The 26,446-nt window shown below is 46.2% G+C and overlaps 2 protein-coding genes, 1 long non-coding RNA gene and 2 other non-coding genes across 13 annotated transcripts; 3 read left to right on the top strand and 2 right to left on the bottom strand.

Annotated features, from left to right (window-relative positions):
* Positions 1-753: 753 nt before the first annotated feature.
* Positions 754-4,582, bottom strand: LOC138149124 (uncharacterized). Its single transcript, XR_011165244.1, has 4 exons — positions 4,481-4,582; positions 2,416-2,493; positions 1,619-1,658; positions 754-972 (listed from the first exon to the last, which is right to left on the bottom strand). It is a non-coding gene; the product is annotated as an uncharacterized lncRNA (long non-coding RNA).
* On the top strand, positions 2,874-2,962 carry TRNAY-GUA (transfer RNA tyrosine (anticodon GUA)). Its single transcript is given in 2 exon segments — positions 2,874-2,910; positions 2,927-2,962. It is a non-coding gene; the product is annotated as a tRNA-Tyr (tRNA).
* TRNAA-AGC (transfer RNA alanine (anticodon AGC)) lies at positions 3,366-3,438 on the top strand. The gene has a single exon. It is a non-coding gene; the product is annotated as a tRNA-Ala (tRNA).
* Positions 3,834-23,638, top strand: AGBL5 (AGBL carboxypeptidase 5). 9 transcript variants are annotated; one of them, XM_069072038.1, is made up of 18 exons: positions 3,834-3,986; positions 4,498-4,539; positions 5,060-5,323; positions 5,569-5,740; positions 6,329-6,492; positions 7,216-7,393; positions 7,627-7,805; positions 8,276-8,735; positions 9,237-9,406; positions 9,720-9,855; positions 10,809-11,011; positions 11,565-11,767; positions 19,801-19,908; positions 20,465-20,620; positions 21,431-21,543; positions 21,858-21,904; positions 22,362-22,571; positions 22,952-23,638. In XM_069072038.1, exons 3-18 carry the CDS (start codon positions 5,106-5,108, stop codon positions 23,118-23,120), a joined length of 2,886 nt encoding a protein of 961 aa, XP_068928139.1. In that variant the 5' UTR covers positions 3,834-3,986; positions 4,498-4,539; positions 5,060-5,105; the 3' UTR covers positions 23,121-23,638. The 9 variants fall into 9 exon arrangements, 7 of the variants coding, with proteins under 7 accessions (XP_068928139.1, XP_068928140.1, XP_068928142.1 ...); XR_011165242.1 differs by having other exon boundaries at positions 3,909-3,986; positions 4,498-4,558; positions 22,438-22,571; positions 22,952-23,088; XM_069072041.1 differs by having other exon boundaries at positions 3,909-3,986; positions 4,498-4,558; positions 21,836-21,904; positions 22,438-22,571.
* Positions 23,639-23,775: 137 nt separating this feature from the next.
* On the bottom strand, positions 23,776-24,352 carry OST4 (oligosaccharyltransferase complex subunit 4, non-catalytic). The gene is made up of 3 exons (XM_069072046.1): positions 24,346-24,352; positions 24,082-24,217; positions 23,776-23,989 (listed from the first exon to the last, which is right to left on the bottom strand). Exon 2 carries the CDS (start codon positions 24,214-24,216, stop codon positions 24,103-24,105), a length of 114 nt encoding a protein of 37 aa, XP_068928147.1. The 5' UTR covers position 24,217; positions 24,346-24,352; the 3' UTR covers positions 23,776-23,989; positions 24,082-24,102.
* Between the last annotated feature and the right edge of the window lie 2,094 nt (positions 24,353-26,446).

Raw genomic sequence — 26,446 nt, forward strand, 5'->3', positions numbered from 1 at the left:
GGTTGTGGGAGGAATCTAGGGGTGGTCTAGAGGAGGAGTTTGGGGAGGGTCTTCAGGAGGAGTTAATGAGGTCAATGAGTGATTAAGGGTGAGAAGCCACCTGGAGACCATGAACAATGGTGGGCTAGGCCAGTTCAAGGGTGGATCTACACTTTTGATTCGGAAGTCTAGTAACTGAGGGTGGAAAGTCCAGTAACAGACTTGCCTCATGCAAATGCCTTATCAAATGGTATGATTTAATCAAGAGTCCAAGGGAGGTTCCCAGAGTTTGTACCTCAAGGACTCAAGGTGAGCTCCAGGGAGCTCCCAGAGCCCCTACCTCATCACCTGTCAAGATGGCTTTACAGGAGTGTGGCTACTGCACATGCTACAGTTTTTTGGAGTCACAAATGAAAGTTGGGTGATAGGTGGACGCCAAAGGTCGATGAACAGCCCTGAAAAGTGCTTGGCAAGCCCTCAGACCAGAGGTGCCAGTCCTCCTTGAATACCCTATATACCTCAGCACCCTCTTAGAATGTATAACAAAGGGGAGGAAAAGCTAGATGTTGAAGAAAAAGTATAAATAATGTACAAGCAAGCTAAAAATGATTTTAAATAATTTGTCATTACTCTTATTCAAGCACTATGCTAATTAGAGAGAAATATGCAAAATGACAGACTCCTCTCATGTCTTTGGATATGTCTCACCCAAAATAACACTGAAACAAGGAAATTTCATAATATAATAAAACATAACTCCACAAGTCAGGGTAAGGTAAAAGTTAATATTTTGCTTCATTAATCCAGAACAAGAGTAACTTAATCTTAGAGGATCATTTTTCTATAACCCCTCATTCCTCTATGACCATTCTCTTCAAGCCTTGGAGAAAGAGGCTACTACTCTTAGGCAGGTCAAAGTGGATCACTCAAGGGCCCTTTTCCCAGGTCCTTATCCCAGTCACCACTCCAATCACTTCAAGGGAGGCACCCTTCCTGGGCAGAGAAAGGGGAACATCATGTTGTTTTGGAATTAATGGTTAGATAAAAACAGAGAAGAGTTTCTTTCAGATCAGTCCAAAGACCTGTCTAAGTAACTATTAAAATGCTTTTAAAAAATATTTCAAAAGAAGGAATTGGGGAAGGGAGAAGGTGTCTGTCTCCACATGGATATTGTCTGACATGTCTAGATTTGGGGAGGGCAAATTTCAAAGAGTGTTGAAGAAAAATAACTAATACTACTACTGTGTTTTTAGTTTTACTGTGTTTTTAGGCCTGAATCTGACAGAAACAATGTTATTTCATTTAACATTAGTATCTAAGCCATTCCAAGTCTCCTGACATGATTATCTGCCCCCAAGACGTTTTATGGTAACATTTATAGAAAAATATAGCAATAGAGTGAAAATACAATTTCAGGTTAACAGGCCAAAGTAGTAGAGTAACAAAATCACCACTTCTAGGACCACTATCCTCCTCGAGAAAGTAAAGTGACATCCTTCCTTTGATAAATATTTTAATCCTTTCATAATGGATAAGGGTGGGCTATAGCACCAATCACTTTAGGGGAGTGGGGAAAGCAACAATGTAAATGTGGCATCTTAATCCATTTCTCCAACAAAGTCCTCAACCTATCACTCACCTTTCCAAGGATCTTGCTTTCCCCAGGAGTCTGGAAAGGACTTAAGAGAAAATTATTTCTTAATATTTTCAATTTTACTAAAAAGAAAGATTTTAAACATATTTCCACAAGAGATATATAAAAACTCTCTCTCTATTTATTTATGTACGTATATACTCATATGTATATATATATATATCAACAATCTCATTGATTAAAATTCTACAGAAACCAACCCATGAAAGATAAGAAGCTCTCAAGAATAAAATTCTGAAGATACTAACCATGAGGAAATTATTCCAATTATGAAGGGAAAAATGAGAATTGTCAGAAGTGAATAATGTGGCTACATAGGGAACTCACCAACCAACTTGGATTTTAGATGTGAACAAAAGATGGCAGCAAGAGCAGAATAAATATAAGTGCATCATGATTCTATAAAACTAATATCAGACATTCTAAAACTCAGAATTAAAGCTAAAGACTATATAAAGGTGTTGTTTTTTAAATGATGTTAGGGAAAAGAGGTGTAGAATTTCCCACGACAGAAAAACAGATAAACAGTCTCTCCACTGCCCCTGCCCGACTTCACTGGGTAAATTGTAGGCAACACTGCGCTGCGTCCTGGACGTCGAGACGCGGGCACTCCGACAGGCGATGCATCTAGTTTGTAGCCCATCGCGCCTTCCTCTTCATCCCAGGCTACTGTGGATCCGTGCCCTCCATCCCCTGGCTTCCTCCAGTCCCCCCCCTCTCCCCTCCCCCCGCCCCGGGTGCCACCTCCTGCTGTGCTGCGGCTCGCTGGGGTATCCACTCACCCCTCTGCTCTGCATCCTGCATGCTCCCTTCGTGACTGGCCAGCTCCTACGTCGCCCGGAGGTCGCCTCTCACTCCTCCTGTGGGGCGCGAGTCAGAGTTGGTAAAGCGTTGCCCGGCATTATTTATAGACATTTGTGCGCTCCTGGTTTTGGACTGAGCTGCAGTTAATTACACTTTTTAAATTGGGGGGGAGGGAGGGTGTGAGGGCCGAGGGAGAGAGGAGGCGTATGTAATTCAGTAGAAGACAAGAGAAAAGACTGCCTAGAGGCTGCTGCTAGGGCTAGAGAAAGCAGGATCCATAAAATCCAGCGCTGCCCGAGGAGCACCTTCGAGATGGGCTATTTCAAGTCCGCGGGGCCTGGGAAGGACCAGGGGGCTAGGCTCCTGAGTCTGCCAGGATGAGCACACAGCTGATGTCAAGTTAAAGGAAATAAGGAGAAGCCTGACGGCAGCGAGGCCTTCGATAGCTCAGTTGGTAGAGCGGAGGACTGTAGTGGAGTTGCTCTGGTTATCCTTAGGTCGCTGGTTCGATTCCGGCTCGAAGGACTTCCCAAAATTTTTTTCTCCCTTATTTGTCAGCTTAATTCACTTAATTAACCAGCTTAGTGTATGTCTGTGTTTGCATGCACCTACTGACTTTTTGCCCAAAAGGACCTGTTTGCACGAGACATATGCTGGGGAGTGTCCCAGGATTAGCGCTACATTATCAGGTGTACGAAGACCGATTCTGGTTGTATAAGCTGTTTGTGTCATGGTGGGTGGAGCCCTACTCTGGGTTTGTTTCTGCTAATTCTTCGGGTTGACTATTGTGTTTTCGGCCCACTAGCCAGAGAAAACTCGTTTCCTAGCAATTGAGCCTGAGCGTTCCTTGGCGATCAGAGGGTGGGGCAAACTGTGGAGTGACTGGGTTCTTCATCCTAAGGAAAAGGGAAGAGAGAACTAAGGAAGTGGGGGATTAGCTCAAATGGTAGAGCGCTCGCTTAGCATGCGAGAGGTAGCGGGATCGATGCCCGCATCCTCCAATGCCATTTTCTTTTTCTCCCCCTCCTCTGGTGTTTTTTGGGTTCCTAACGCCCCGACAGAGCAGTTCAAAGCAGATTTAAGAGCTTATAACCAGTTTCGTCCTTATTCTCGTTATCCCGGTCATTACTGATAAAAAGAGGTTATTTTTCCACTTGATGCTCCAGCCTGTTTGCAGTTCCCCCCCAGTGATTGTTAACCGCCTCCGGAGCAGCAGACTCGAGTGGAACTCTGTCGAGATCTGAGTAGCTGGGAAACCCAAGACGTTACTTGCCTGGAAACCCGGACCCCGGCGACCGCGAGGGGAGAAAAAGACCACCCCCTCCCCTCCCCGCCCCGACCAATGGCAGTGAGTGTTGCTGGGTGGGTGGGCAGCTGCGCCCGCGGCCAATAGACGGATGGCTTGTTGTTTCCTGGCAGAGCGGGGTCCCGGCGCCGCGGCGCTCCCGTTTTGTTTGGGTCCTGGGCGACGGGGCCCAGGCATTGAGCCGGGGCTGTAGGCGCAGCCACACTGACGGAGGGAGGAACGGGAGCGCCGGCCCCGAGAGAGGTGAGGGGCTCTCCGTGGCCGGGCTCCCGTACCCCGATTCAGCCCCCGGCCCCGCCCCCTGTGCCCCTCCGGCCCAGAGCCCCCTCCTGGGATACCGCCCCGACCCCGCCCCCGTCACGCCGACCGCCGCCGCCATGCGGGCCCAGAGCTTGGCCCGGAGCCCGGAGGCAGGTGCCCGACCCCGTTTCCCGTGCCCGGGCCGGGCAGATGGGCCGGTCCGCGTTAGAAGGCGCTGCCCTCGTCCCCTGCCCCACGCCCAGCTCCTAGACGCCTGTGCCCCACTCCTGCTCATCGGCCCTTTGGGGAATTAAGTTGGTATGGGCTTGGGGCATGCAACCCCGCCCTCAACTGCTGGGCCCCTGGGGAGGGCAGCCCCGGCCCGGGCTGGGCTCAGACCCAATGTCCCTGCTGGAGTTGAGGTGTAGAGCTGCTCCGTGACCTGGACGACCCCTGCCCAGCTTCCTCGTGCCTGGAATAAGCCGCCCCTGTTCTACCTTCTTTTCCACAATAGGTGGGAAGCTGGGCCCGGGAGGCTGCAGAAGTGTCTCTCCAGGTTAAGCTGATCCACTCAGGTGGGAGGGGATGGAAAGAAAGGGGGGAGGGTCTCCGAGGTGAATTTTGACTCCTCCCTCCAAGTGGCGCCCGACTGTGCCTGGGGCTGGGGGGGGGAGGGGTTCCTTGGGGATTCCCCCTCATGTCGAAGTTGGGGTGTCCTCCTTAGGATTGTGGCCGATCTTATTACATTGTTAAGACTTTGGGCGGGAAAGAGGCTCAGAATCTGGTGTTCTCAGCATGGTTTAATCATGATATACCCTCCCAAGGATGGAAGCCCCCGGGGCCTGTAGATTGGCATAGCCAATGCTGTAGCATAATGGGGTTAGATCACAACCCGAAGTCCAGAGTACATGGTGGTAACTCCTTTTGGTGTTCCATAGCAGAACTGCTTCCCGGTTTTCTTGAAGTACTGGAAAGCACCCTCAGAACCCCAGAGCCTAACAACGTCAGTTTTCACAGCTTGTCTTCTTCCCTCTCCTTCCCCTCCTTCCTTCCCTATCCCCATCCCACCCCCTTAGCTCTCAGGGCCAGTCTGGGGCAGGAGGATGCTTACTCAGCCCCACCATGGAGCTGCGCTGTGGGGGACTGCTGTTCAGTTCCCGCTTTGACTCAGGGAACTTGGCCCATGTGGAGAAGGTGGATTCTGTGGCTAGTGAAGGGGAGGGGGGCGGGAGTGGGGGATCAGTCCCCACCACCGGCGGAATATCCTCCACCTCTGACTACGAATTCAACGTGTGGACACGGCCTGATTGTGCTGAAACAGAATATGAGAATGGGAACAGGTATGAAGTTGGGGTCAAGGGGAGGGAATATGCAGAAACCCAGGGCCATACTTCCTTTGGCCTTACTCTCCTACCTGTCCTCCAAGGGACCTACTTGGCTCTCCTCACAGTTTCACAATGCCCTACTTCTCATCCCCATAGAACAGCCTTTTCCCATTCTTTCTACTAACCTGCCTTGCTCCATTCTTCTTGCTACCTCATCCCTCTTCCTTATAGACTGGTCTCTCCCTACTCTACCCCATTAGGTCATGGTTCTACTTCAGTGTTCGGGGAGGAGTTCCAGGAAAACTCATAAAGATCAACATCATGAACATGAACAAGCAAAGCAAACTGTACTCCCAGGGTATGGCACCCTTTGTGCGTACACTACCCACTCGACCTCGTTGGGAACGCATCCGGGACAGGCCCACCTTTGAGGTATAGTTTCCACACAGAAAAAAGGACTGTATTGCAATAGACAAAAACTAAAACTTGGGGTGCAAAGATCCCTTGAGAAAGAAATCATTCTCTCAGATAAAATAAAATGAACTAGAAAGAAAGGACTCTACTTTGACCCTCTGCTTTAAACACAAGCTTCATCTGTAACTTTTTTTTTTTTTTGAGGGCAATTGGGGTTAAGTAACTTGCCCAAGGTTACCAGCTAGTTTGTTTTTTTGTGTGTGGGTGGGTGTTAAGTGTCTGAGGCCAGATGGGAACCCAGGTCCTCCTGACTCCTGGCCAGCGCTCTACTCACTGCGCCACTTTGCAGCCCCCATCTATAACTTTTAATGGGTCTTTGATACCACTGTCTAGGAGGCAATGAAAAGCCTGGCTGCTAAGGCAAGTAAGCTACATTGAGACAGCATATTCTCAACTGCAAAGCTGAGAAACTGGTTGTTATTGCCATGATGCTGAAGGGCTAGACATTAATTCTATGGGCTGAAAAGACTAGCTGTTGATACTGAATTAAATATTTGTGGGGGTAGTAGTTCGTTGCCATTTCCTCTTCTTCCTTTGTCCCCTCAGATGACAGAAACACAGTTTGTGCTGTCCTTTGTGCACCGCTTTGTGGAGGGTCGTGGGGCTACCACCTTCTTTGCCTTCTGCTACCCCTTCTCCTACAGTGACTGCCAGGATCTGCTGAACCAGCTAGACCAGCGCTTTCTGGAGAGCCATCCTTCCCTTAGCAGGTGCTGTGTCCTGCCTTTTCTCCCTCCACAAAGTACTGGGACCAAACACTGCCTCTGCTCCTGTGATTTGCCCTAAGAGCTCTCAAATGACATTTCTTCAGTCTTTTCTCTGTATAGTTGTGTACTACCATTGGCTTCCTTTGAGACAGGAGTATCAGTTGCCTTGATCTTATCATGCCATTCCTGCTATCTTCACCTCATATTTTCCTGCCTAGTTCAGACCTCCTATTGCCTTAGCCAAAGGGAAAAAAGAACTAAATCCCTATTTTTTTTTCAGTCACTCAAACAAATATTTATTCACTGACTCTTCCTATGTGCTCAGTTTATGCTTTACCTAGTTACTGCCAGAATGGAATCTTGTATGCCCTGACAGAGCACGGCTTGAGAGAATCCCTCTCTCTGAGAAGCCACAAACCAAAGAAAAGGCCAATGGCCATAAGTTCTTCCCACCTCTTTGTCCTGTGGATAGAGAGATTCCTTTATGCCAGCATATGTGTCTCTTTTTCTAAAGTTTTGTCCTGTATTCACTTTTACTTTATTTTCTGTTTCTGTTCTTTAACTTTTTGCATTCAGTTTATAAATTACAAAGGTGTGGAGTTTAGGAACCAGATAGTTTGTCTCCCTATCTCTACCTAAATTCCCTTCTGCAAACGTGGAAACGTGGGCTGTCCCTTCTTGGGACATTGGGGGACTCCCATGTCTTGATGACCCTTATCCTTGTAGTCCCTTGGATTCCATCTATTACCACCGAGAACTCCTTTGCAACTCTCTGGATGGACTTCGTGTAGATCTGCTGACTGTGAGCTCCTGTCATGGGCTTCGAGATGAAAGAGAACCCCGTCTGGAGCAGCTATTTCCTGATACCAGCACACCCCGGCCATTCTGTTTCTCAGGCAAGAGGGTGAGTGGGGAGGAAAGAAAGGTAGGAGGTTGGCTCTTTCCTGTCATTACAAGTGTCATGGCAGAATCCAAGACACTTGAGGGTATTGGACCACGTATCTCTAGTCTGCTTCTCCAGTCTCAGTCTGGGGCATGAAAGGGCTCAGACCCTTTGCTATCACAGCCCCTGTCTTTCTGCCATTAGAATAGAACCAGAACTGACAGCTCTAATTATTGCTTTTCTTTTTATCATAGATATTCTTCTTGAGTAGCAGGGTGCACCCTGGGGAGACACCATCTAGTTTTGTCTTCAATGGTTTTTTGGACTTTATCCTTCGACCTGATGACCCTCGTGCCCAGACCCTACGTCGTCTTTTTGTCTTTAAACTAATTCCCATGTTGAATCCAGATGGTGTGGTACGAGGTCACTATCGGTAAGAATAACTTTGCCTTCACTTCGTTTTTACAACTGTCCTATGTCCTAAAGAGGTAATATCCTATTGACCTGAAAAAAGAACACTCTCCTGGACATTTGGGGAGTACTGGGAAGGAAGAAAGATGTAGGGTCGCTTGGATGTGGAGAACTATTCCCAGACTACAATAGTAGTACAATGTGTATCATGCTGATTTAACCAAAACACCTAGTACAATGCCAAGCATGCAGGGAAAGTTTAAGAATGATTAAGTTGATAATACCAGGAATTGTAGAAGGTCTAGTTTTGTTCTCCAGTTTCCGGAGTCCTAGGATGAGGCTTTCCTTTCCCTTCCTTGGCTTTTCTACTTAAGGCTTATTCAGACTATCGGATAGTTAGTCCCCTGCCTCCTATATCTTATACCACTCACCCTAGTCCGTTTTCCCACTCCAGCTTTCCAGAACTCAACTTTTCCCCTTGTTCCCACACAGGACAGACTCACGAGGAGTGAACCTGAACCGTCAGTATCTAAAGCCAGATGCAATCCTGCACCCAGCCATCTATGGGGCTAAGGCAGTGCTGCTCTACCACCATGTGCACTCCCGCCTGCACTCCCATACTCCTTCTGACCACCAGCCCAGTCCCCAGCCCTCAGACCCACCTGGTCCTCTCTCTGAACTTGAAAAAACAGACAATCTCCATAATGAGGCTGACCTTGGACCCTCAGCTGATGGGGACAATCCTGAGTCCTGGACCCAAACTGAGCCAGCAAACCAGGACCCCAGTAGTTTGTGGTTTTTGGAAGCAGAATCTTCTGGTGAGGTGGAGCCAGCCCCTGAAACCATTCCTCCCAAGGAGAGTGGTGTGGCCTACTATGTGGATTTACATGGACATGCCTCTAAAAGGGGCTGTTTCATGTATGGAAATAGTTTCAGTGATGAGAGTGCCCAGGTAGGGACCTTGAAACTGGCCTGGGAATGTGGTTTGCATTAGGAATGGGGGGGGGGGGGCGCGTCAGGGGAAGGGGATTGTTAACATAAAGAATGAACAGAAGAATAGCCATGGATTTGTTACTCTAGGCACAAAATTGGCTGGGGGGGGGGGCAGCTGGCAATAAATCTGGAATTATGAGGTATTTTTTAAATCCAAGTTTTAGTGCTAAAGACCAGGCTTTTCAAAACTATAAAAGAAATTAGGCCTTTTCTAATGGGAGCCAAATAGAAGAGGGAGGAGGGGAGAGTAGGAAAGAGGTCTGAGAGGAAAGAAGTAATATTGTGATTTAATCACACATACTTTTCTTAAACATCTAGTATAAAACTACGTACAGTGAGAATTCAAGAATTATTAACTTGATAGTGATAATTCTGGTAGCATGTGTTGATACTGAACAGAGTAACTTATTTCCTTCTCTTTCCCACTATACCTTCTAAGCTTGTTCTTCATCCCAAATAGGTGGAAAATATGTTGTATCCAAAGCTTATCTCCCTGAATTCAGCACACTTTGACTTCCAAGGCTGCAATTTCTCGGAGAAGAACATGTATGCTCGGGATCGTCGAGATGGCCAGTCTAAGGAGGGCAGTGGTCGAGTTGCCATCTACAAAGCCTCAGGGATCATCCACAGGTTAGGGTGAACACTGGGAAAATAGGGCTTCAGCTTTTGGTTATGTTCTCCTAGGAGTACGAACACCCAGCCTTGAGAGGGAAATGGTGGAAATGGATTATGGTAGCCAAGTCATCTCAGAAGAAAAGCCTTCAGATAAAGACTCTTTTTGTCTCTGTGGATCTGCCTTCCATAGCTTAGCTTGGAGGGTATAGTGTGGGGGTGGGTTGCCAGCTCATTGGGAAGCAGCCCTTAATCTTTCCCTTGACCACTTTAGTGTATTCAAGCTACATGTCATCTGTCCAGAGTAGTGATATAAAGGTCTCTGTCTTAGCTACACACTTGAATGCAACTACAACACTGGACGCTCAGTAAACAGCATCCCTGCTGCCTGCCACGACAATGGGCGTGCTAGCCCCCCTCCCCCACCTGCTTTCCGTTCCAGATATACTGTGGAGCTGTTTGAACAGGTAATGAGCCATGGAGGTAGAAGCAAAGGCATCAGGCAATTTAGCCTCAAACCATAAGTGGCCTTTTTGACAACAGTAAAAAGTTTCTGAACACAGAACGACCAAAAATTAATTAAAAATCAAAAGCAAGTAATGAATCCGAGGTGTTTCTGACATCCCTTGCCTGTGTTGCATCTAACAACTTCACTGCAGTCCTGGTTCTGAACACAAAGCATGCTCACCTTATACTGTAAATGCCCTCAAGCCATGTAACTCCAACAAACACTGCTGAAATTTGGAGGAAAAAGTTTGAAAAGTCCTGGCCTACACTAACTCCACTTAACTGAAGTCTTATGAAGAGATCTTATGAAGTGCCACAAGCACTCTGGTTAGATACTCCCAAATAATGGGGAGTTGAATTCTCCCCAGTACTGCCAGCAGGACTCCAATTGAATACCCCTTTCAGTTTTGTCCAACACTTTTGTGGCTTAGGTTTTTCCCTTTATCTAATACTACCTTGTTTTTCTGGATTGTTCCTTTCCTCATACAAAGGCATATTTATCTTTCCTGGCCTTATAGGAGGCTCCACAGGAATAGGGGAAAAGAGCTTTGTTTCTTCCTATAATCTACAGATCTTCCTACTCTAAGCCATTTAGGGTCACTAATCCCACTACAGAGAGTGCTACCATCTGGCTTAATTCCTGAGATGGCAACTCATAAAAGCAGTAGTATGAAAAGGAAAAAATTTAAGGCAAAGAATTTCAGTCTCAGCTTTCCTCAGATAGAGGAAACACAATGACTGCAGATGAGGGACCGGTGACCTTCACCTTAGCATATGCTACAACCAAACTGCTGTGAGACACAGGCTAAGTTTGAGTGATCCAAATCAAGAATGTTTCAGTTATCCCTTTCTTCTGTACCAAGCATGGTGTGAAGCTTCCAAATACCAAATTGTACTTGAACTCCCTTGACAGGTAGGGCGGGCTGTAGCCATTGCAGCCCTGGACATGGCAGAATGCAATCCCTGGCCACGAATTGTCCTGTCAGAGCACAGCTGCCTCAACAACTTGAGAGCCTGGATGCTGAGACATGTTCGTAACAGCAGAGGTGTAGGTAACAGCCTTAATGTAGGCATCAACAAAAGGAGAGGCTCTCGAACCCCACCAAAAGGCCCCAAGTAAGGATAACACGTTGGGAGGAAAGGGTGGGAAAGTGGAAGTTACTTGTTTTTGAGATAAAACATGAGGTCTCAGCTATCTCAAGGAATGTATGAAATATTCAGAACACATTTAATTTTACCGCTAATGTGTACCATAGGATGCTTCTAGGAGGGGGAAAGGATGTCATGAATTCAAAACCACAATAACTCATTGCCCAACTGACTAAGAATCCCACTCTAGGGAAATAATAAGCCAGGCAAGGGGAATGAGGAAGGACTTCCCAGAAAGTAGAGCTATCAACCTATCCCAGTGGCCAAATACATTTGCCACAGGAGGCTACTTGTAACTTCCTTAACAGCATGACCCAGATTGGGAAGGATTACATGAAATGAGTTGTTAAGCTAATCAAGGAGCAGAGGTTTTCTTTTTTCTCTCTCTTGGTACTGGCACCTAATGGTCCTTAATCCAAAGATGATTTCCATTGATTGTTCATTAGGGAAAGACACGGAGGCTGAAAGACTTGGAACATAACCATCCCAAATTTCACCTGTTATGTCTGCTTCCTTGCAGTGGTTTGCCTATATCATGCTCTGAAAATACCCTGAGCCGGGCCCGAAGCTTCAGCACTGGTACCAGTGGCAGCAGCCAGCAAAACTCTCCACAGATCAAAACTTCACCCAGCTTTCCCTTTCATAGCAGTCGGTCTACAGGGCTGCCAGGCCTGGGCCTTGCCACCCAGAAAGGCAGCCATCGGGTGCTGGGCCCTGTTAGAGGTAAGCTGATAAGGAAGCCCCTTGGGCAAATGTTCCATTCTCTCTGGTGTTGCTGGGGGAAAAATTAGCACTGAAGACTCATTCTTGGGCCTGAGCCAAGAGGTAAACCAATAAAACAATTTACAGCCAAATCTGTAGCCTCTCCTGAGACCTTGGTTTTCCTTGCAGCATGGGGGCCACAGACTGGGACCTATGACTATGGGTAGGGGTCCTAGGCACTCTCTGTCAAAGAGCCCAAGGAACTATAGGGCCCCAACATGTACTAAAAAACAGACAAGCCCTCTGACCAAAGGGAATATTAGCTAACTGATAAAATATTGAGACAGGTCACCTCTAAATCAAGGGTTGTAGTATGCTGCTTTATAGTCAGGATGAAAGTAGGCACTCTTTCCAAGTTGCAACACTATGAGATAATGGCTATATCCCAAGGTCCCTAAGAACTGGAGCTACTTCTGGCTCTAGAGCCTAGGCAGAAAGACTGAGGTCAGGAGCACTGCAAGACCTCTGGAATAGAAGGGGCTGACCTCACTTAACATTTGTTCTAGTCCTGCAGTTTAGACTCTTGCTTCCCCCTCATCCCCACTGTGGCTGTAATTATTCAGCTGTGCCTTAGTGCCCCCAAGGGTTGCCCATAAAAATAATGGGAGCTCTAAACACTTCTCTTCTTAGAAAAGAGGCTGGGCTATCGGGAGGGAAAAAAGGAAGTCACTGAGAAGCAACAAGGTATAGTTAGAAAACAGTCCTGGGTTGAAAATGTGACTGCCACTGCTACCTAGAAAACTTTGGACAAGTTACCCTTAATCATTCTCCACTTGTTTCCTCATCTCTAAAACGAAGGTGTGAACATGTACAATGTCTAAGGTTTTTTTTACAGCTCTAAATCTGTGATTTTATGATTTTTAAGAGTAGCCTGAAACAGGGAAATAATTTATACCTCTAGAAATAGGTTAGACTTAAGGTTCTTAAACTTTTTGTGTGCCACAGACCCCTTATCAGAACCATGTTTTTAAATGCATAAAGTAAAATAGGATTTACAGAGGAAACCAAGTGTTACTGAAATAGTGATTAACTTTTTTTAACTTCTCAGACCCCAAGTTAAGAACTCTTGAACTAGACCATTAATCATGTGTAGCTTTTGGACTATTACAGCTGATACCCAATCTAAAGGTTTCTGGGCCAGTGTAAGTTCAGCCTAGGAAAGCTTTCCTTGCTCCTGGGAGGAGCTCCTCCCTGGGGATCTCTTTGCTGTCATTTCTCCCATACCAGAGTGGTAGTGGAAAGAGTTCCAACTGTAGGGAATCTGATCTTGGTTCTGCTCTCAGCTCAGACACTTACTGTGTGGCCTTAAATTTTCTGACCTTCAGGTTGGTCTCTAAAATGGGTTATATCGCTGTTTTGTTTGCTCTTCATTGTCTATAGATGACACCTGAAGAGTTTGTGCATCCGACCTAATGCCTCCAGAGTTAGACCCACTTGCTCCGCTTCCCCCACTGGGATCCACAGTCTTATGGCAAAGGTTGATTGATCTGGCTTCCAGTGTCATAGAAAACTATCTGCCAAACTGCAGAGTGGCTGCTGCCTAGGAGGAAATAACCATGGGGTTGCCCCAGTGAAGGGAGAATTCACAAGGTTGCCAGGGATCCAGGACAAAAGTATGGAATGAGAGCTGAGGGAAGGAGCCTTCAGGGATGGAACAGGTGGACTAGCTTCTTCCACCCCAGGAATTCTATTATAGATAGGAGTTCAGCTAAAGCTTATCCCCTGACCTTTTGAATGGTACCAGCCTATAAGTACATTTGAGGGGGAGGCATAGTAGAAAAAGCCCTGGACTTGGATTTGAGAGAGCCTTGAGTTCAAATACCCTGACTTTTCACAGCTTAGTCATCCTGAGCAAGTAACTTAATCTCTATGAACTTTAATCATCTTCTCTGTAAAATGAGGGTGACATATATTGTAAATGGTTTTGTAGAACTGAGGCTACTTTACAGTAAAAGCCAGATCACTTAGGGTTCTTCACCTTCTCTCTGAGAAGACTAGCACAACCCTGATGCAAGGTCTTGGTAACTTTAGCTTTTGTGATATCTAGGGCAAAAGCTAGTAAGACCAGGGATTGGGGGGGAGCCCAGTGAGATATCCCTGCAGTCTGTAATGTACCTGGCAACTTTTGGCAGAGCGGTTAAACTCTGTTGAGGGGGCTCTTCTAGGTGGTGGGTAGAGGGAACATGAGGAGAAAAGCACTGCTGTCATCACTGTTTTTTGTTGTGACTTCAGATCAAAAGGTCTTGTTCTCCCAGAATAGAAATTTTATCTCATTATTCTAAAATGTCATTCCACAACCTTTGGGGAACAAAGCTGTTCAAAATAGACCATAGAACCCTCAGCCTTCAACTACTTGTTGCCAGATCAGAGAACAAGGTTTCTAGCTTGTATCGTGGGCCAACTTAAGATGAGAGGAACTAGGAATTGTGGTGTTATAGAAGAGTGAAGGTCTGTAAGGTTTTTTTTTTTAGGTATTAGTTGGAGGTGCCATCTTTAAGCTCCCCACATTTTGCAGCGTAGGCTCCTCTGTCATTCTAGTCATTATTCTATCCTTGAATTCCTATTATGGGGACAGAACAGGGATCAAGCAGCATGTGCTGATGAATCAGTAAGTGCCTAGCATCAGCGGGAGCTTCTTGCTGGAGGTGACCCTGGAGCTGGGGATGCCAAGAGGCAGCGGTAAAGGAAGGCTGCTAGACAAGAGGCATCGCCAATGGGGACAGACATAACAGACATGGGGTCATTTGCAAAGAATGGCACAGCTGGCTAGTTTGGACCAAACTGGGTGAGAAATAGTATGTGATCAGAGAGTTTGGAGCCAGATGATGAAGGGCATCTGAAGGGAGGTTTGGGGCCTTCTTGCCATCATGTGTGCAATTTGACAGGATCCAGAGTTCTAAACAGAGTTCATATTTTACTCTAAATGCAACAGAAAGTGATTGGAGCTCCTCTGGTAGAGAAGAGACATGGGCAGACCTTTGCTAAAGATTTGAACCCACATGTTTCCTGCCTCCAGTGCTCTTTCAGCTCCATTACTGAGCCTTGCCCCATTGGGACTCAAATTTATACAATAAAAGTCAAGCTGGAGCTTAGGAACATATTGCTCAAATTCTCCCAGCAACTTTTAAGTCCTCAGGCAAGGTTCTTGAGTTTTACACTTAAATACCATTACCATATCTTAGTTCTACCACCTTCTCCTTGACTTTAGAGAACAACCTTGGTCCTCATACCACCCTCGTTTTAAGTTGTTTCTTGTTAGCTTTAATGATAAGGTTCCCAGTGAAGAGACCTGACATACATGTTTTCAGAAAAATTAGTCCCTTTCAGCTAGCACCTATTGTGTGAATGACTCAGATCATCTCCAAACTTATCTCACTTTTCCCAGTTCTGTATTTCTAGCTACTGACCATGTCTACTTGAATGAACACCCCAGTGATGTCCCCACTGCAACCTTAAGAAAAACAGGAGAGAGTTATCAGGATCCTGGCCTATTAGTATTTCTGAATCAATAACAGTGGACAGTGTTCAGGATCTTTAGGCTGTGGCCAAGAATCTGACTCCTGCCACATTTCACTGTTTCTATTATGTTAGGTCCATTTTCCACTGGAAGTATTATTGACTGTTGATTTACAGATTACTCCCCATGACAGATATGGACTGGTAGATTGCAGGCCTCAGCATCTCAGCAAAATAAAAACTGTGGGCGAGAAAATGGTTGTCCTCTGAAATTTCCCACTTTTTGCCTCTAGCCCACAGCTGAAAGATCAGATTTAGAACTGGAAGAAACCTTAGAAATTATCTAGGCCCCTCAATTTACAAATGAGGAAACTTAAGGCCCAGAGAAGTTAAATGATGAAATCTATGACAAAGCTAGGATTTGAATAGATCATGCTTCCAAATCTAGTGCCTTTCTCCACCATTGTGCCCAAAGCTAAACATGAATTCTATCTAGGTCATTAGGTCACAGGGATGGGAAATCTGCAGTCATTTTTATATATATTTACTATAAAGGAATTTGTTCTGTGAAATTTGGATTGTCAAAGTGCTGCACTTGAGGATCTAGAGGGCCACATGTGGTCTCAAGGCTGCAGGTTCCCCACCCCTGCATTAAGAAGTTTGGGGCCTTCTTGCCATCATGTGTGCAGTTTGACAGATCCAGAGCTCCTGCCATTGCTCCCCTGAAATGCTGGTCCTAAACTTAATTTTTATCATCCAGTATCTCTTGCTGAATTCATAGGGCTTGGCATCTAGCATTCTGTCCTTACAGCTCTTATATCCACTTCAACACAATTTTGTGGATATAAACAGTTAATCCAGCATGACTGGGGTCTTGGGTATCTGCTGCCCAAGTATGATAGAAGGAACACAGCACATGTAATTCCATAATATAGGCAACGTCTATTGCATTCACCATAGTTCTAGATCCCAGAATTCCCAGTTTTGACCACTGTAGGAAGGACTTGGACAAGCTGCTCAGAGTAGTTGTGGCAGATGCCCATAATCACAGCTGTGATCTGTGCAAGACTGAGTCCATTTCCTAGTTTAGTAGTGTGGTCAGGCGGGCAACCTACCAACTTGGCCAGTTTTTAACAACCCCATGAATAGAAGCCTCTGTGAGGCTGTCATCTAGGAGCCAACTTTGCCTTTCTCCTCTAACAGGATCTCAAAGTTAAAGGAAACCTCAGCGGTTGTCTAGTTCAACTCATAACACACCAAAACTGGTCAACCTGCTTCCTCATATTCAAGTGACTGGGTACCCACTGCCTACTCAAGGTAGTGCTGAATAGAACTAAGCTAAAATGTGTAATTTCTACCCCAAACTGCTAGTTCTCCCTTCTGAGACCAAGCAAATAATGATGCCTTTTCCACAGTTCGGCCCTCTAGGTTTTTATTCCATTCATACTCCTAACACTGCTCTTCTCCAAGCTAAAAATCCCCCAGCAGTTCCTTCAACATATACTCTAAGGTGTGTCCTGAATTCAGTTCTTTTACCCTAGCTGAGCTTCTCTGGATAGGACTGTTTGTAAATGGCTTTCCTAAAACCTACCCAGAAAAAAGACTATTCTTTGGATATGACACCTTTCAGTATGGCCTAGGGTCATATTAGCTTTTTTTGACTAGCTTTGTCTAATACTGAGATTGTTTACTAAAACCAAAAGATCTCATCTAGATCAACTGCTATCTACACATGTCTCCTCTATCCCCGCTTTATCAAATTAGTTCTTTTTTTCCCCCTCCAAACTCAAATGGAGGGCTTTAAATTCAGCCCATCAGTCCATCCTATCAAGTCAACTAGTATAGTGTTGAACTTGGAGTGAGGAAGAACTGAATTCAAATTCTACCTCAGACTCTAGCTGTGTAACCTTAGGCAAATCAACTTAACTTTGCTTAATCTGTTTCCTCATCTATAAGATGAGGATAATGGTAGCACTTACTTCACATGGTTATCGTGCAGATCAAGTAAGATACTATATGCAAACCTTCAAGTGTTATATAAATGCTAGCTATCATTATTATTTGTATCCTGAATCTGTTGTTCTTCCCAGCTTCACCTTATTTGCAAATTTGATAAATATATCATCTAAATTACTGATGAAAACATAAATAGTATGGAGTTGATATATCCCTGGTAAAATCCATTAAAGGCCTCCCTCCAAGAAGGTATCAAGCCTTTAAAGGCTATTCTTTAAATCCAGTCATTCAGCCACAAGACTATAATATCCAGCCCACACCTCTAAATATTTTCTATAAGAATAGCATGACACTCAAATGTTTTGTGAAGTCTAGATAAATTCTTTCTATAGCATTCCCAGTCTGTCAGTCTAGTAACCAGACTCTAGTTAGTTACCCTGTTGGAAAATTTAGTGGAGAAAAGCATGTTCTTGAGGAAACCATGCCAACTTAATGATCACCATTTCCTTTTCTAGATGTTCATAAATCATCCCTTTAATAATGTTCTAGATAGAATACTGTCAAGAATATAAGCCACATTCACAGGCCTCTAGTTTGTAGAACCCATTCTCTTCCTTTCTTTTTACAATTGAACCATTTGCTTTTTACCAATCCCAATGCATCTCTCCTGGTCTCTAATCTTTCAAAAATCATTCACAGTGGCTTAGCAATAACATCTACCTAGGAGGTGGCACACCTGATTGCTGACTTGAACTCACTCAGCACAGCTGGTATGAGCTTCGTATCTGCTTGTCTTTTTTTTTTTTTTTAAAGCAATCAGGGTTAAGTAACTTGGGTTAAGTAACTTGCTCAAAGTTACACGGCCAGTTATTTCTGGGTGTGGTGCTGAGTGTCTAAGCCCGGGATTCGATCTCCAGGTCGTTCTGACACTGAAGCCGGTGCTCTTACTCGCTGTGCTACCTGGCCGCCCCCGTATCTGCTTGTCTTGGTACCATTTTTTTGTCATGTCCTTTCCAGTACAAGGATCTTTGGATAAGTTGAATATAATAAATATATTGTTTGTCATCTGTTATTGTACCATCCACCCTAGGCAGTAGTCCTAGTTCCTCCCTCCCCCCAATTTTTTTCCCAGCTCTCTGTTGCCTCAGCTTATTTGGAACTTTACAGCTGCTACCTACCACTGCTGTTTCATGATCACGCCACCATGGTATTCTTCCCTACTTCCAATTTCTATATATGTATCTATTTTTATAATATGACCTAAGTGGGTCAGTGAATTTCCTGAGCATCTCCATGAGCCTCTACACAACTCCTTTCTTCCCAATGGAACTCTTTATTTTTGCATCTTCAGGACTTTATTCTTTGGGGGTAGCCCTCCTGGGCTGACTTGATAAAATTTTAAGCTAAGGGATTCTACCTAATCTTTTTTTGAACCTTTTGAAATCTGCTCTCCAAAAACAGAATATGTAGATTAACCTGGCTTTTCCCTTTATCAGTAATCTTAAAGTCTCTTAGTCATTTCCCCCAAGGTTCTCATCCTTGTTGCTGGTCAATTATGTCAGGATAGCAGCTCCTCCCCTTGTAGCTTTCTGCATCTTCTGAAGGCTACAACTGGCATTTAGATAAGCCAAGAATTTGTAACTTTGTTTTTGGTAACCCATCAGATCTCTAGATAACTTAAGTCCCTTGTCACGTATTTGTCTTGCCTTCATACCAGAGTTGTATGATCTATTTTCTAGCTTTTCATCTAGCTAAGTCAGAGGTTCTTAACCAAGGGTTTGTGAACTTTTTAAAAAAGTTATTTTGAAACCTGTATTTCAATAATTGGTTTCTTTTATAATCCTATATATTTATTTCATGAAATTAAAAATATTATTTTGAGGAGTTCCTAAGCTTCAGCAGAATGAAAAAGAGTTTGACACAAAAAAGATTAACAACCTTGTTAATCAATTGTGGAACTCCACAACAATATCACTTCTGTTTCTTCCTTACCACATTTCTTAGTACAGTCACTCTCTGAAGCTTAGGAGCAAATAACCTGTAGAGCAGTTACATATGGAAAGGAGCTCCACAGTGGCAGCAGCCTTCACTCCTCTCAGCAACTGCCCAAGAGTCTCAACAATCCTTGCCACCTCAAAACAGAATAGACAACAATTTAGATAAATTGGTTAGCACAGGTCAGTACAAGCCATGTCAAATCCACAAAGAAAATAGATGAAGGCTGGCATCAGTGTGGCTTCCAGCTTAGCCAGCTGTAATTGCTGCATGTAATTTCTAAACCACTGCTGCTCATTGCCTTTCTGAGAAAGTACCAACTGATAATATTCAGAACACAATCATCACCATGCATACTCAAGATCAGGAAATGCCTTCAAGCAGTACTTCCCTTCCTCCATCCTAGAAGCCCACAAAGGCAAGAGTCCAGGAATAGACATTAAATCTGTTAGGGAAATTAGGGAGAACAGAAATGGAATTTGGCTTTGCAATGGTCTAGGTAAAAGTTCTGTCATCTTTTGGCCAGTTCTATTACCTTCTTCTCTATTGAGGAAACTAGCCCTGGGTCCCCTCCTTGTGTGTGACAGATGCAGGGAGTATGACAGAGGAAAGAGAGGACTGCAGCAACACAGCAGGGAAGCAAAGACAAGGTCATGGGCAGAGTTGGGTTACTACAGACTGGAAAATCCGAGCAGGTAAAAGAAACAGGAACCAGGTTAGCTAAGGGTTTATACATTGGATGGGAAGTAACAGTCAGTCTGATAAATACGCATAATCTTAAAGACTTGAAATTCGGTGGCAGGCTATGGGGAAGAGGGTCCTTAATGGGAGTGGTTGTCCAAAGGACCCTTTGGGATAAAAAGAGGGCTTGTGAAATGAGGAAAAATAGCAAATGATAATATGAAATAATTTGTGACTAGGTCACTGGATAGACTTCAAGATGCAGTTGGGAATAGTCAAGGTCATGGTTTCTCCCAAAGAAAGGACCAAGATGGAAGAGAGAAACCCTGGGTTCAGTTCTTAGCATAGTACATAAGTTTTCTTAACCAGAGAAAAAAATTAATTTTCCTTTGCCTTCGAATCTGTTTGTTAGAGATCTTCCCATCTGAGGGTTACTCCAGGAAAGACAGACACCAATAGACACAAAAGCCCAGGCCCCATCAAATCATCCAGTGAGGGGAGCAACCTGGGCAATGAAAAACACCCCCTACTGACTTGCCCTTTTATCCACTTATGTCAATCTCTGCTCAGAGTCCCGAGGCCAAGACAGGAGACGACGGCAGCAATCACTGGCCAATCACCCTACCACAGGCAGCTTGGACTCGCCCCCAACTCCTCCTAGTGCTGGCCCAGCCCCTTCAAGAAACATAGGCACTTGTTTACTGCCTACCTCACTTGGTATAGCAGGTCTGTACCCAATGCCACTGTTATGTGTTCTGTCCAACTTCCCCCCCCCATTCCTCCAGTCAATGGTCCCAAAGTTAGTCTCATCAACAGAGCCTTAGATAAGTATCTTCTACCTCTACTTCTATCTAGCCTGGCTTCCTTATTGTTAACAATATGGCTCTCATCAATCCCCTATTCATAAACTAGGATTATCCTAATGCCCCACATAAAACATTTATATCCACCAAAAGAAACTGGAATTTTTACTTAAAAATATGCTTTGAATTGTGCCCACTCACATAGAGCTCTCATAAAGGGACTTTTTCCAAGTTGCCCAGGGATAGCTACTTGAGGTTCCTGACACACAAATCATTGTCATGGTAGGACACTGGAAACTAGATAAAGGCAGTCTTTTGCAGGTGCCTTTTCATGTCTGCTTTTACTTGGCTGGAACAAGTACCTTCCTCTTGGCAAGTTCTGTGTGACAGAGCACCTTCTGGTAACCTCATGGTCACACTCCCATGCCTAGTCCTTGCCTTATTGGTTCCTACCTTAGCTACCAGCTTAGATATCCTCTCCAGTCTTGGATTCTAACCTTATTTCTTAAGGTTTAACTTACATAGACTAGAGGTCCTGGCATATCTACTTAGCATTCAAGATTGGGAATTCCTTTAAACAGTTTTATAGCCAGATTCTAACTAGAGACTGATTAGGGCTCCATGACATCCCCAAGACATTAATTCAACATCATCCTTCAGATGCTGTGATCTATGATTCTTGGACCTCTCCACCATGGTCTTGTTCCAGTGATAATTTTCTCTTAATCCCTAGGGAGTAGCTGCTCACTCCTGTCTGCAGGGGATAAACCAGAGACTGTCATGGTTATTGGGAAGGGGCTGCTGGGGAATGGGTCTCGAACCCCCTGCATCAGGGCTCGACTGCAGGTAACATTTTGTGGCCTATCCCTGTTCCCAGCACAGTTGCCCTAACAGAGCCCTGATCCAGTGACTCCTTCATCATTCCAGTAGTGGGAGGGAGGTCTGACACTGGTCTAATGCCAAAGTGGGGAACTTACTTGGGGCATTCCCCATAAGAAATCCATAGCAATTTACCTAGCCCTCACAGCTAGCAACAATTTCCCAATCCACAATTCCAGTTTCCATAGCCTCATTCTTTCTGCCAATCACAACCCAACCTCAGCTTCCTAGCCTTGGCTTCTCTTGTCCTTGCCTTCAGCCTCTCCTCTCTTTCTGCCCAGAACTGCCCAAGGAGAGTTTCCACCAGGAGGGGTCCCGGATTCCCCAGGTAACACCTCTGGCTGCTGCTCCAAGGAGCAGCCATGCCACCAACCCCAGGGTCAGACAAGGCCCCCAGGCTAGTGTTGAACCCCTTTGGGTTGGCATAAGTGGATATAGGCAAGACCTCTTTGGGCAACTGAGAATAAATTCCCCTGGCAGGGGCTGAGGAATAGAGGAACTCTGAGGGAGGTTTGTACATAACCCTGCCGTTTCCCCATGGAGAGCTTTGTCTGCTCATCCAGCCCCTTGCCATGGAAGGGCCACAGAGGCTCAAAACTCTGGAGCACCTAAACCCTTTTGTTCTCCCCACCCTGGGTAAGACCCTGGAAAGCATAATCTAGACTAAATAAAAGTCCTTTGTCCCAATCCCATATTACCTGTCCCAGTTAGGGACAGTCCCCAGGAGTTCTAAGTCCTAGTTCCTTTGTGTTAATCCCCTACTGTACCACACTCCCTCCATGGAGATGCCAGAATCAAGTCCAGGAAGTGAGAAGCTCAGGGGAAGAGTCTAGCCCTCAGCGCCACCCCCTATCCATACAGGCTAGGCCCGGGTTGGGCCGGGGCTCATCGCCGCCTGGCAGAGGGATGAGAGGCTCTTCGGGCCCCACATCCCCCATCCCCCGGACCAGGGACAGCTCTGAGCCAGAGCCAGGATCCTGCTCTGTTGCACCAGGGTAAGTACAGAGGTCCTGTCTTCCATAGGAACCTGACTTAGATCATGTAATTTTCACCTTCATTCTTGCCCTTCACAGCTTTCCCTTACTAAAGATTTTAATTTCCCCAATTCCCTTTATCACCCTAGGGTTCAAATGCACAATGCTACTGAAAGATTAAGCCTCTTTAACACTTTCCTACCAAGGCATTACCTTTACCCTCAGCAAGAAAACTTATAGCTGGGATTCCCCCTCCCTTATAGGAGAAAGGTCTTAGAACCCTGCTGTCCCCACCCCTCCCCCCATCCACAAGGCACTTATCCAAAGGTCAGATCCTCCTAGGCTGAGAATAGAAAAAGGGGCAGAATTCATCAGCCTGACTCCCCTTTTTTCTGTTACAGGCTGTACCTGGTTGGGCCCCCACGGCCCCACTCCGCCCCTGCATCCTCACTTTTGTCCTGTCCTATCATTTGCTCCCAGCCCTCAACTTGTTACAGTGGGGGGGCACTGGGACAGCCTGAAGGTTGTTCTATCAAGCCACCCCCAATCACTCAGTCTCCTAGAGTATGATGTTGCCCCCTGACTCCATGGCAGAACCTCCTCCTGTGGTTTTAGGGCACAGGAAATGCCCCAATCAGTTGCTTTTCCCCCTGTAACAACCATGGCTCCTTAGAGAGTCGGCATACTTTGGAGCAGGACAAAGAAGCAGGGACCTTCCCAGCCCCATCCCTCCCTCCACAGCACAGGAATTTGGGACCATATATTATATATTTTTATATTGGTGGGTTGGAAAAGGAATCAGCCCCTACACTGAGCCCTATTCAGTGGCAGATTTTGCCTCTGGCTTGTTTCATAAGATAGGGAAGACTTTGAGGAAATAAAAGTTGTTTGGAAAAAAACCTCAAGAAATGTTTGCTATTTTGAAAGGTGGACAGGATTAAATGTAGTGTAAAAAGAGCTCCCTCCCCTGCCACCACACACACTCCATCTAGCTTGGACCCTGGAAAAGAGGAGAGAATGTTGCTGCTGTGGAAGAAGGCCAGAGGGCGGATGTCTCCAAAGATCTCTCCCTCACCCAATTCCTGGGCAGCCTTTTCTTCATGGCCAACCTGAAGACCCACTCGGGGTGATCTGCGGCTCCTTACCCACTGTGCACAGAAACCATTCCAGCTCTTCCCCACTCCCATCTCCCAGTAAGCAATCTCTGCCTCTTAACAAATGCCAGTTTAGCCTCAAAAGAGGAGGGGGATGTTTAATAGGGGCCCAAACCCCTCAGCCTTGGAGGAGCTGCTTCCCATTCTCTTCTCGGCTTTGGTCCTGGTGGTAGGCGCCTCCGCGTCCCTCGAGGGCCGTTCCTGGGCTCAGGCTTGTGGCATCCTCAGCTCTGAGCAGGCAGGAGAGACAAGCACGAAAACGCTCCCTCCAGAGCACAGAGCCATCTGGGAGACACAAGGGGAGGGCGCAGGTGAAGCCAGGGCTGGCCCGAGAGGGCTTTCTCCGCCGCCAGCGCCGGAGGGCGGGAGGGCATTACCTGCAGCGGGGCCGCGCCGCCTCACTCCTGCTTCTTGGGGTTATTGACCGCCACGTAGTGATAGAGGACCACGAGCAGGAAGAGCGACACGCCCAGCATGTTGGCGAAGATGGCCAGCTGTACGTCCGTGATCATCCTAGGGACAGAGCAGAGCCGGCGGGCCGGGCTCAGCCACCGCCAACGGATGGGCCCTCCGAGCCGGGCCGCCCGTGCCGCCGCCCCGCCGCCCCGCACACTGAACCCGCCGCCGCCCCAGCCTCTCACTTGTTTCTCGGCGTTCCCACAGTGTTTGCAGAAAGAGCAGCTCTGCGGCGCCGGACCGGAACTACGAGGAGTCTGCGCACCCCAAAGGAAACGTGGCCGGCCACGCGTGGCGAGCGGAGGAAATGGCAACTCTAGTCCCTCGCCCCGCCGCCTCGTATGCTCCCCTGGGCTCAGTTGGGCGGACCAGGAACTTAAAGCTTCGTCGATGGGTTGTGCGCATGCCCCAGCCCTCTGCTGGGGGGGGGGGGGGGGGGCCCACCCGCCGGACCTGTAGAGGGAGCCAGTGCTTTAGCTTTCCAGGCAACCCAGGCTGGTTGTGTGACGGAGGGAGCCGAGTTCTCAGCCACCCTCTCACCCATCCCGAGCATCTCTCCTGCACAGGGACCTCCTCAGAACAACTTTCTGTTCAAGTACACTCCCACAGCTGGGCCTCCTGAACACACGTGCGCGCGCGCGCGCGCACACACACACACACACACACACACACACACACACACACACACACACATGAGAGCCCAACTTCGTGCACACGAACACCTTCCTCCGAAGCCCCGGCTCCTGCCTGTGCTTTAGAGCCCAGACTCCTTCATGAACACTTTCCCCATCCAAACTTCATGCACTCAGGACACCCTTCCCAAACTCTAACTCCTACATTCAATTCAACCACAAATGTTTATTTATTAAGCCCTTTGCAGGGGTCCAGGTACAGGGCTAAGCTCCTGAGATACTAAAAAGGGTAACAGTTCTTGCCTCTAAAAGGAGTTTACATTCTTGAGGGGAACAAATACACAGATAAGGAAATAGAAAATATATTCGGAGTAATGAGTGAGGAGAGAAGAGCCACAAATAGCAGGGTCATGGAAGGCCTCCTTAGAAAGGAGCTAAGGACTCAGAGAGGTCCAGGAAAAGGAGGGTGGGTGGTAGTTTGTGCAGTCATGGAGGCCAGAGATGCAATATCGTGTATAGGGAACAATATGTAGACCATTTGGGTTAAAATGTACAGCTGATATAAGGACTGGCGCCAAGGAGACAGGACCAAGTTTTACAAAAGCACTTTCTTCATTGCAACCTTGGGAATTAGATTAATGCCAGTATTATTTATTTCTATTTCACAAAGGAGGAGATTGGCTCCCAAAGGATCCTAGAATGCCAAGCTAAGGCATTTTGAGGGTAAGTTCGTTATTTAGTAGGCACTTGAGAGCTATAAAAGTTTTCTGAGCAGAGGATAGGGATGATCTGGTCACTTGGGTGTTCACAGTGTTTGAGCTGGGACTCAAATTCAGGTGCTGTCTCTAAATCTAAGATGCTTTCCACCATACCAGGGGAAAAAGACGAAAGGTTCCCTTATTATTCACCTAACATGCACATGGTCACAACATAAAACTGGATTTTGGTCAACACTGCCAATTCACCAGGAGAGTTCATTACTCTTACACTGAAGTGAGAGGAAGTTTCAAAAAAGATGCAAGAAAAAACTTCCAAACACTTATAGTTGCCCCAAAGTGATTTCAATGGGCTGCCTGGGGAAGCTGGGGGTCTTTAAGGAAGGGGACCTTACAAGCATGGGCTGGAAGACCACTATTAGGATTCTTGATCAGGTACAGCTTGAACTAAAGGGCCTGCAAAATCCCCTTCAGCTGAAGTTTAATGACTTCGTTGGAGAAAAACGGCAGCTTAGCCTGGGCTTGAATTCTGAAGTTTTTCATGACAATAGCAATGAGTACATACACTGTTTTGCTGTACAGTGTCTGAACAAATAAGGTAGAAATGCTGAAGTCAAGAGAAATCAGGACATGCCTTTTAGCAGCTTGGTGATGTGAGAATACATTCCAGGCAAAATTCACCTTTATAACTCAACTTCGCTGTTACTATCACAATGACATACACTGACTCTCTACTCTGAGACCAGCCTCCTACATCTACATCCCCACACCTAGTGAATCCAGCCTTTCACACCCAGAAATAAACACACTGACAGTCCCTCTGAGGCCAGCCTCCTACAACTACAGATTCTCCGCCCCCAAACTGAGCTCAGCCACACACACACACACACACACACACACACACACACACACACACACACACACACACACACACACAC

Source organism: Petaurus breviceps, unplaced genomic scaffold (assembly GCF_028583685.1).
Source record: "Petaurus breviceps papuanus isolate PSGF00001 unplaced genomic scaffold, PetGlider_PUasm1.0 90845, whole genome shotgun sequence".
NCBI classification, from domain to species: Eukaryota; Metazoa; Chordata; class Mammalia; order Diprotodontia; family Petauridae; genus Petaurus; species Petaurus breviceps.